Source organism: Telopea speciosissima, chromosome 3, assembly GCF_018873765.1.
Source record: "Telopea speciosissima isolate NSW1024214 ecotype Mountain lineage chromosome 3, Tspe_v1, whole genome shotgun sequence".
NCBI lineage: Eukaryota > Viridiplantae > Streptophyta > Magnoliopsida > Proteales > Proteaceae > Telopea > Telopea speciosissima.
This window is the reverse complement of record NC_057918.1, coordinates 27,602,679-27,612,949: the sequence shown is the minus strand read 5'-3', so window position 1 is coordinate 27,612,949 and position 10,271 is coordinate 27,602,679. Positions and strand designations below refer to the sequence as shown.

General features: G+C 39.2%; 2 protein-coding genes across 3 annotated transcripts; both read right to left on the bottom strand.

Annotated features, from left to right (window-relative positions):
• Positions 1-302: 302 nt before the first annotated feature.
• Positions 303-5,316, bottom strand: LOC122653516. Of its 2 annotated transcripts, none has more exons than XM_043847367.1 (4): positions 5,267-5,316; positions 4,394-4,549; positions 1,044-1,165; positions 303-679 (listed from the first exon to the last, which is right to left on the bottom strand). In XM_043847367.1, the coding sequence occupies exons 2-4, from the start codon at positions 4,524-4,526 to the stop codon at positions 359-361; spliced, it is 576 nt and encodes a 191-aa protein (XP_043703302.1). In that variant the 5' UTR covers positions 4,527-4,549; positions 5,267-5,316; the 3' UTR covers positions 303-358. The 2 variants fall into 2 exon arrangements, with proteins under 2 accessions (XP_043703302.1, XP_043703303.1); XM_043847368.1 differs by having other exon boundaries at positions 5,253-5,309.
• Positions 5,317-6,406: 1,090 nt separating this feature from the next.
• On the bottom strand, positions 6,407-8,135 carry LOC122654063 (actin-100-like). The gene is made up of 4 exons (XM_043848032.1): positions 8,003-8,135; positions 7,491-7,884; positions 6,632-7,245; positions 6,407-6,512 (listed from the first exon to the last, which is right to left on the bottom strand). Exons 1-4 carry the CDS (start codon positions 8,060-8,062, stop codon positions 6,447-6,449), a joined length of 1,134 nt encoding a protein of 377 aa, XP_043703967.1. The 5' UTR covers positions 8,063-8,135; the 3' UTR covers positions 6,407-6,446.
• Between the last annotated feature and the right edge of the window lie 2,136 nt (positions 8,136-10,271).

Genomic DNA, 10,271 nt, shown 5'->3' with positions numbered 1-10,271 from the left:
ATTTTAAGTCAAATGTTTTCTGTTCATTGATAATATGCATCATGAAAGATTGAAAGGCATACAATGTAGATTCAAATTTCAGCTGCTTTGCTCCACAATTTCCGAATTTATTTATTAGATGGAACTGTTTCAGATGGATCGAGTTGTACTCCATTCATAGGCATTGTGAGCCCCCTGCAACAAGATTTCCACTAGAGAGGTCCTGTACTCTTATGTGGCGCCTGTCCCTTGTGGTGCGTTGTTGAGTGCCAAGCAGTATCTGGTGACCACCAAAGGATACATATACAATATATATATGGAGATGAGGTGAAGATGACAAAATACTAGGTTCCCACAACTACTACAATCCGGACAATCTTCAGTTAGAGGATGTGAGGTAAGAGATCAAGAACTCCATTTCGGGAAAACGTGTAACAAGTTCCAAACAATTTGCTGATTCAGAGTCCTCAAATTGAAATGCCGGTGCACAAGTGACTCCAACAAGAGAGTAGTGGTTCTCAGCATCCCTTCTTGGGGCTTTGACAAATGAGTTACCATCTGGAGATACAGAGATGTCCTTCGTTGGATATGTACCAAACCAAACATTGGGATGAACTGTGTACTGTGGTCGCTCACCAACTTCCAGGTCAAGACCCAGTACAGTCATCTTAGTCACCCCATCTTCTCTAAGCTCCAATATCTGAAGGAAAAGGTTGCATTGGGGGTGGGTGAGGAACAATGTGTTAATTACGGAAAAATACAACTTGTCTTCACATTAACAAGTCTACTTCTTTAATGAGTTGTTCCAAAAATGAAAAAAAAATCATACCCACAATCTGAATGGATGGGTCAACCAACCTTACATTTGAATTGATGGACCACTTTTCTGATAAGCCATATTCTAAAAACTTATGAATCAGTTGCAAGAAGAAAGTCCTTATCAGAAAGAGGTGCCTTCAAATTACTCTCCGGCAAGAGAATAATATGGACAGATTAGCCATCTACATGGATTGTGAGTAGGAAACACCAAATTCACTTGAGGAGAAAAATACAACTCATCTTACGGTGAGAGGTTCTCCCAGGTAAAAATGAAAGGTTTCTGCACATGGTATACGATGGAGCCATGCGACACTCCCAGCTGGCAGCAAGAAGTAAATGGCAGTGCTGATTGGACGATCTACCTTGTCTGAAAATAAACTCTAGTTAGATGGTAAGATGTTAAACACAATAAAAATGGCAAATTTTCATTTACACAGCATGGGTCCACAATTTTGAGCCACATAGACATTTGGTTTTGGCCAACTGTAGGAAATGTATGTCAGAATAGTGAGAGATCAAATCTAAATGTTCCCTTTACAGTAGGAGAGAATTCAAATTATCTCTTGCACTGATTTATTTGGAAACCTGCAACAGAAATAGTTAGAAAACTGACGGGCTATGTCGTGTCACTTGACACTGTCCTTAAGTCCATAGCTGCCCCCTATGGTGCAACTAGGAGTATTGCGAATCGACCTCCAAGATAAAACAGCTCACTGGCTCCCCTAGTAATCATGCACTCGACTACTAGACCCCTTTGAGACTACAAAAACTGTGCTCAAACTAAAAGGAAATACTCACAAATATGAACTTGTAAAACTCAAAAAAAAGAACCAAGAGAAGCATGAATAACAACACATGCATGCTCAAGAGGGACTTGATCGATTGATCCTCTAAAGGCTAAAGTCCCAGGTATTTATATACGTAGCAAGATTCTTTGAGAGGAGTTAAAATGAGACTTTAAGAGGAATTAAGAGGAGAGTTTAAAAACAAAAGAAAACAAAGAGACAAAGCAAATATTCTAGCAACTGCAGAGATTAAGAGCATTCATAGCGGGAGACATTAAGGATCATCAAAAAAAGAAAAAAGAATAAAACTGGAGAACAAGTGTTTTGAATCTTCATTTGTTTTATAACTTTATTTAAAACTAACACCGACTACTAGATTGGTTGTACACCTTATGGATTAGTTACGTCAAATTACAGACCAAATTCAGTCAAAATACCCTCTCCATGAATGGCCATGAATCTTTGTATTATTTAACTATCTGCGTACGTCCATGAACCCTCCCATAGTCCCTAGATTTTCAAAACAAGGGCCCTTGGAGTCTACCCTTGCACAAAATTTGTGCCCCATCCAATCTGCCACATGGCAGATAATAGGGCTGATTGGATAAGTTTATCCAACCCCCCCCCCAAAACCAAAAAAAATTGTATAAATGATGAAATCAGTTCAATCAAGACCCATCTCAGTAGGACTACTTGGTTTCTCCATCTAGACCCATGAAAATTTCATTGGAGAGATCTAAGTCTGGTGGTACTCTTTGGATAATGAGACTACAAAGAGTGGAAATAGAAGAATCAATATATAGCCTCATCCTACTATCTAGTTGTCCTGCCTGTATGGCTGTTGCTTTGACCTTCGCTTGTAGGGTCAAATTGTATATTTACTCATTATCGATGAACATTGTCATGTTATGGTCTGCACTTGAATACATATTAAAAGATCATCTTAGAGGATTAAAAAGCCCAAGCCAAGCCCATTAAGAGCTGTGACAGGCTGACAGAACTTGATATCAGAACCTAGACATTAAGGAAGAGAGAGGAGAAGATGAAGGTCGAAGAAAAGAACAAGCAAAGAAGAGAGAATGGAGAGATCTCCCCACGGTTTGAGAGAAGAGCAGAATCTTCAAATCGTGGGTGGGGGGAGATATTTATATTAACATAATAAAGGTAAATTACAATAAAGGACAGGTCCACATAATTTAAGTGTATTTTTACACTAAAAAGACAGAAAAATAAAGAGAAGAGTCCAATTATACCCCCAATCGATACTGACATAACAAGAGCCATGGAACTTCAAAATGAAAAAGAGAAATCTGTGTGCTCTAGGGAAGTCATGAACTTAAAGATGACAAAGGGGAAGCCATGGTGTTGAGAGTTTGAAAGGCAAGACCACGTCCTAGATAAGCTTTTGTTAAGACAATAATGGAAATATTCTGTGGGGTCAAGCCATTAAGAACACAGCAATGAGGGAACACCTAGAGAATTCAAATGTGCCTAGGGAGGAACCACAAGGCTACTAGCAGAAGTCGGCATGTGATGCACAGTATATAGGAAAAGTCTCAAGACAAAGGATCATTATCTTCCTTGTTTTTTTTATTATCCGTCTTCTCTTCATCTTTTTAAAACTCTGTTACTGCATTTCTTTCTCACAAATTCTTTTCTTTGATAATTGTTATCAGAAAAATAGAGAGAGAGAGAGAGAGAGAGAGAGAGAGTTCACAAACCTGTTTTTGGTTTTGAAGTTAAAACTTTGTTAGCTAAGTTACGTTAGGACTGGGAATCAGGACATTTTGTGCTTTCATTTGATCTAGGTTTTCCCATCTAATCTTTCCATTGAGGAAGCACTGTATCTTAAGCTAGACCCTCAGGCTTTCAGCTCAAAGGCTGGAAAACGAGTCCAGAGACAACCTCCCACATGCTACAACTGATATATTTTTTTAAATAAAAAAAATTCCACAATAAATATACAGTAAGTAAAAGAAAAAAGAGCTTAACTCTTTCTATCTCTCCTTTTAAGTGGGAAAATTAGTCCTGGGATAACCTTCCACATGCTACACCTGATATATTTTTTACAGTAAGTCAAAAAAAAAATGCACTCAACTCTTTCTGTCTCCCTCCCCTCGGTGTGTCTGTTATCACTGCTTCTTTTCATTATTATTCTTCAACTGAAATTGCAGGATCCCAGCATCTAAGGGTAACTGTCACCTCTTTCCTGGTTCTAAGCATTTGCAATAACTGTCCACTTTTTTACTCTCCAGGGGTTGTTGATTTGTAATCGATTCTGTGTTTTACTTCGACTGTAGAAAAGGCCTTTCCAAGAAAGTGAAAGAGGACTTATCTCAGTTTCTTGGTTTTTAGCTCCCAAAGAGCATTCAGCTGATCTATTTAAAGGTTGGAAGGAGTTTCAAGAGTTAGTTATATCTCCCTGGGGCTGCTTTGGCTTGTTTCTATTTGTCGGAAGCCTCAACTTTGGGTCAACCCGAGATCTGGACCCGAGATCTCGCCGAGATATGTCGAGTTTTGTCCAATTAGGTAAGGTATTTAAGTGGTAGGTGGGTTAAAATAATGGATCGAGACTGAGATCCAACCGAGATATTGCACTTTTGAGACTCGTAGGCAGTCTCGTCTCGGCTTTTCCAAAAACCGAGAAACTCGGCGAGATCTCGCGAGTTCTCGAACTATATTACCATTACAATTAAGTAGTTTGTATCCAGATAAGTCAACCCATTAGCCAAATGTCCATGTATAGAATTGAATTCAACGTCAAAATATGTGTGTGTGTGTGTGAGAGAGAGAGAGAGAGAGAGACTTACAGCGGGACGGAAGTAGGGATCTGGGGAGTGTAATCGATGAATCTCTGTGAGTCTCCAAGTAGAACCCTCCATCAGGGTGAGGAAGAAGATTTAATAGTGCTGCAATTTCTGAAGCCTTCTTAATTGAACCCATCTCTTGTGACTCCCTCTATAGCACTGGCACTTGGTAATGGAACAAAGGAACAGAGAAAATCTGTCCACCCAGAATCAAATCAGACTGAAGTTGCAAACCAGTGTTGCAAGTTAACAAGGGGTTGTGGGTACAAAATTAAAACAAAAGGGGCAGGGGTGGGGAGAGAGACTTTTATCTGAAGCCTCAATCGTGTTATTCAATTTCGCTTGCAACCTGGGGTGGTTCTCTACCCTAATAGCAGAACACAAAACCCACCACAGTGGATCAACCACAGCTCCTTCTCTACCCTAATGGCAGAACACAAAACCCACCACAGTGGATCAACCACAGCTCCTTCAGTTTGTACCCATTAGGACAACCAATTCAGGGATGGTAAAAGTGCATATCAAGGGGCCGCATCTGCAGTTGATCCCGACTAAGCTTGGACCAGTGGATGGGTGCGTTTGGAATTGGGAAAGTTTTAACATTTATAGCAGTACTCAATTTTGGCTGCAATGACGAAAAAAATATTCTATAAAATCAGTCCTAGTTTGTAGTTGCATCTCCATTTTTTTGACAACCATCACTTCAAAAGGAGGAAGGAGATGGGTATTCAACTATTCATCAAAATTCGGATTCAAATATCAACTAAGAACAGACTTCAAATATCTTTAGCTTTTCAAGACTGAAAATCAAAAAATAGGGAGGCAGCAGCAGCATACCAAGAGAAGCAAGAAGAGAGCATACATTTAACAATCTACCTGGAAAACAGAGCGAAAAAATATATCTGCTCACTGTCCGATCAATGAGAAGCTTCAGACACCTCTCCAAGTCTTCGTATTAGCTGTAATCTAGACTGGATTCATCTGCACTTTTGCGAAGCCTTCATGAAATTATGATTATGATGGCTTCTCTCGCCCTGACTATTGACTAAAGTCTAAGGGTTGCAATGCGTCGGGTCGGGTTGGATCGGCCCTATACCCTTGATAGCATTCCCTTAATAGCCCTTCTTCCAAAGGGTCGTTCTGTACTATACTCTACTCAAAACATTTTTAGCTCAAATCCAATTACAAATATTCTCTCAGTTAATTATGCATAGTCTTATGAGATCACACAAATGCCTTAATTATTGATTGATTTTCTAAAATTTCGAACTTTGTGGGTAAAAAAAAAAAAAACCTCACCAAAACGAATTTTAAACCTTATTGCATTATCACATAGAAACTAAAAAAATCAATGTATCACGAAGAGTTGAAGACTAAAAGAAGTATATGAGGTTGAGAACAACTGTCTAATGTAGTTGGTAGATGTGTGGAGTGTAAAAGCCCATCCTACTAGCAAGTCTTGTGATTCAAGACTCTTGATTCTCTTCTTCCCTCCCTCCCCCCATAGAATAGGTACCTATCTTAAAAATATATGAGGTTTGACTATCGACTAAGGATTAAAAATTTAGAATCGGACGATTCAGCCTGATTATCGGTTGGATTAGATCCGGATTTTTTTAATCCTGTTGTACTAGTTTCTAAAAAATTAATTATTATAGAGAAATTCTTGTTTTCACCAAGGTTGGTTACACCGAGATTGTAGTCTTACTTATTGGCCTTTTAATATAACACACTTGAGAAAATTATTGAAAATGAAGTAATGATAAATCGCTTTCAACCTATTTTATAAAGATAATCGTATCATTTCAAATGACATTTGAAAATACCATAATGATAAGTCACTTTAAACTCAATTTGAAATTATCTTCGTTTTTTTTTTTTTTTTTGGTGTATGAAATTATCTTTTTACATTTGGTTTAAATAACATTTAGATATAAGAAAAGGTACAACCAAGAGAGAATTACAATTTCTAATTTCACCAATTTGGTAACATCAAGATGCACCTTATAGGGAAATAGTTTAAAGAAAGCTTTGTTGAGGGAAAATAGCTTCTTGACTAGAAACACTTCATGTGTACAATAGCAGAACCAGTTTCCATATACTCTTCTTTGGTTATCCACATCTGCAACACAACCACCATCACCACAACCCACAAAAATATTTAATCAATTTGTTATTTGAAGAAGCTAGGCTAGAATAGAAATTTAGTATTTAAAACTCAAAAAGGGATTGATAGAATACCTGTTCAAAAGTGCTCAAAGAAGCCAAAATGGAGCCACCAATCCACACACTATACTTCCTTTCAGGAGGAGCAACTACTCTCACTCTGATTGATGATGGTGCCATTGTGCTCACTTCCTTTGCTAGCCGATCGGCCAAGCCTGCTACCATTGTGGTTCCCCCACTAAGCACTACATTTGAGTATAAATCTCTCCTGATGTCCATATCGCACCTCCCAATCGATTTTAATACAATTTCATGGATCCCCTCGGACTCCATCCCTACTCTACTTGGATCAAATAGGACTTCTGTGCACTTGAACCTTCCTGCCCCAATTCTGATCACTTGCCCATCAGGCAATTCATACTCTCTCTCTAGTTCTGAGCTTTCTTTCGACATGGCCAATTCCTTTTCGAAGTCGATCGCCACATAAGCAAGTTTCTCCTTCATGTCCCTTACGATCTCCCTCTCCGCTGATGTGGCAAACACATGACCCTCTTCTATTAGAATCTTGGTTAGGGTGTCAGTCAGATCCTTGCCAGCTAGGTTGAGCCTCTCAATGGCATGTGGCAGTGCGTAGCCCTCGTAGATAGGGACAATGTTTGTGACCCCTTCTCCACTGTCCATTACAATCCCTACACCCAATAACAGAGTTAAGCATTAAGGATATCGAAGGTGTCCAAGTCCTTATAAGTCTTCACATCGAACTAATAACCTCCGATGTGACATCATTGGTTTGGGTAGAATTCACCCTTAAAAGTTAGGCAAAGTTAGGCATAAGGAGAGGTAGCCCAAATCCTTATACGCTTAAATTGGGCTACTCAACCCCAACTACAATACACAAGAAGAGAAGCAACACAAGTTGTTGTGAGTACTGAACCTGTAGTGCGACCACTAGCATATAAGGAGAGAACTGGTTGAGTTGCTATGTATGTAGCTGGGATCTCAAATGCCTCAAACATGACCTCCACCATCTTCTCCCTGTTGGCCTTGGGATTCAATGGAGCCTCTGTTAGGAGGACAGGGTGTTCTTCGATCGTCGCCCTAAGTTCCTTCTCGAATGTGTTCTCCCAAAGCCTTTCCATCGCATCCCAATCTGTCACTATTCCTTGGTTAACAGGATAACTTAGTTGAAGTATTCCACGCCTTGCTTGAGCTTCATCTCCATAGTACATTTCCTTTTGTCCAATACCCATCATGGAATGCTTGTTTCGAGGTCGGCCTATTACACTAGGGAAAACCACACAGGGAGCATCATCTCCAGCAAAACCAGCCTACACTTCCAAATGAATTTGATAACACAGAACAAGTCAATAATTAGATGATTTAAACAAAAGCAGCAATAGAAATTAAAGGTCAATGACTGTGAATTACAAGTTCTTAGAGGCTAACCTTCATAAAGCCAGATCCATTATCACAGACAATAGGTCGAGTTTCATCAGAAAAATCCATGCTTGTTCACGTACCTCAAAGCTTATCTATGGAGAAAATAGAGATCAACCATGGATGAGATCAAACAAAACTGGTTATGGTACATAAATGAAAGGAAGATGAGAAGATAAGAAACTCAAAAAGGAGAGAATAATACTGGCTTTACCTTTGGCATGAATCTTGGCATTAATACCTTTCGGTTACTTTTAAGAGGATAATACAGAATCTCTACGAAGCCAAACCTCAAAAAAAAAAACAGGACATTTATGACCTAACTTCCCAATGCATTTGCCTCCACGGTAAGCCACCCTCTAATTATCAGTGGATGACGAATATGATGACAATGAATAATTAGATTTGCCGGAAAATCCTACAAATACGTTGTTTATGTCAAGCATCTGTGGATCCTTTTCTTTTTCCTTATTAAATATATTGAGGAAGTTGAGGTAGTCACAAATTTTCTTCAGTTGCAATTTTTGGTTTCCAATTTCCAAAGCTAAAAAGCATGGTATGGCCATGGCGGCATGGGATAAAAATCCTTTGCAGTGCTTAATCTTGCGGTGCCTTTGCAGTGCCCGTCTGCGAGCTCGGAAAATGCTTCATCCAACAGTATTTTTTTCTACTCGAGCTCGCACAGTTGGATGAAGCATCTTCCACATATTGAGCTTGCAGCCCCGATTTGCAAAGGCACTGCAATATAAAGTAAGCACTATAGAGGATTTCTATCCAGGGGGCATATCCCTGGTTTTTAAACTATTTTTACTGTGTAATAATTTTGAGGGAGAAAGAAAGCTAACCGGTGTTGTGTCTGGACGTGTACTTGCACTCAGACACAGTCCAGTGTGAAAAGACCAACGCTGCCCCCTAGAAAGGCGGAAAGGACCAGGGGCATCGTCAGTCTTTTGCTATGTTGTGTCTGGGCGCAAGTACACTCCAGGCACAATACCGGTTAATGTTCCTTTTCCCTAGCTTTTAACAATTTGGTATTAAAACTAATGAGAATGACTTGGCTAGGTTAATTAAGTTTTTAGCTTTTCAGGCCAAAGTTAAACACCTGAATCAGCAGGCAAAAAGCCGATATTGTATCTATTCTCTTATCTTTGAGTAATTAATAGACACAAAGAGGCACTAATGTATGCTACACAACCTGACACTGTTCTTTTCCTCTTTTCTAATTCAAACTAGGGGGCGCTGTTTCTGGACATACATATGATGCGTGTCAATACAAAAGAGGGTAGTGGGACAATTTACATCAAGAAAAGGATTACCCATGGCTAATAATTTAATAGTTTAAGGACAGGGAAGCCCCAAAATATTTCTTCTCATTATGTTTTGAAAGTTCACAAGAGTGTGAAGACAACCTTCCCTGCTTTCCCATGCATGAAACCTAGACAGGAACTCAATCAGGGATTGCACAGAGAAGAAAGCATCTTTACACCCAGAAAGAATGAGATCTTTATTTCGTGATGCGTTTGAAGGTGGATTCACATTCAGGGCTTGGACTTCAAATATGGCAACCATTGAGCTGGTGGCTGTAGAGAGAGTTGCCTACAAGATTTCAGCTGCTACTTGTATCTCATTAGGGGGATTGGTCATTCTTTTAGTCTGTAATAAGAACACAAGACATCTGATATCCATGGAGGCATTGGCACTCAACTTTAATCCCCAGTTTACTCAAGTTGTACCTTGTAAGTTGTACCAGTATCACAAATTGCACGTTCTGTAACCTTACAATAAGGAAACATGAATTCAGGTGATGCTTTGCTTGACGATCTATGATGACAGAAATAAACCCAGAATGCTTCATGGTGCTGGAAACAATTTATGTTATCAATTGGTATAGCCAAAAATGGATTAAAACTGGACGGTTGTAAAAGAATCACTATATAACTAATGGGAAGCCGTTGGGCCGATCAGCTTCTGCACATTAAAATTTGACACAAGATTAACAATCAAGCCTTATTCTGTCCAACCCAATCACCCAAACAACACTTCTTGATAGGAAAACCTTCAATCCATATTGCAGAGTAAGAGACACGGTAGGAGTTCCATATGAACTAGACAAGAGAAATATTCACAGGCACCATGCGCTAGAGGAGAAATATTGTCGAACAGATACATTAACATGTACAGTTCAGATGAAAAAAGAGGCTAGAGAACAAACCTAAATCAAAATTAGTAAAAGAAACTGCTTCTAGACACCAGGAGAAACACACAACAATTCTCTATA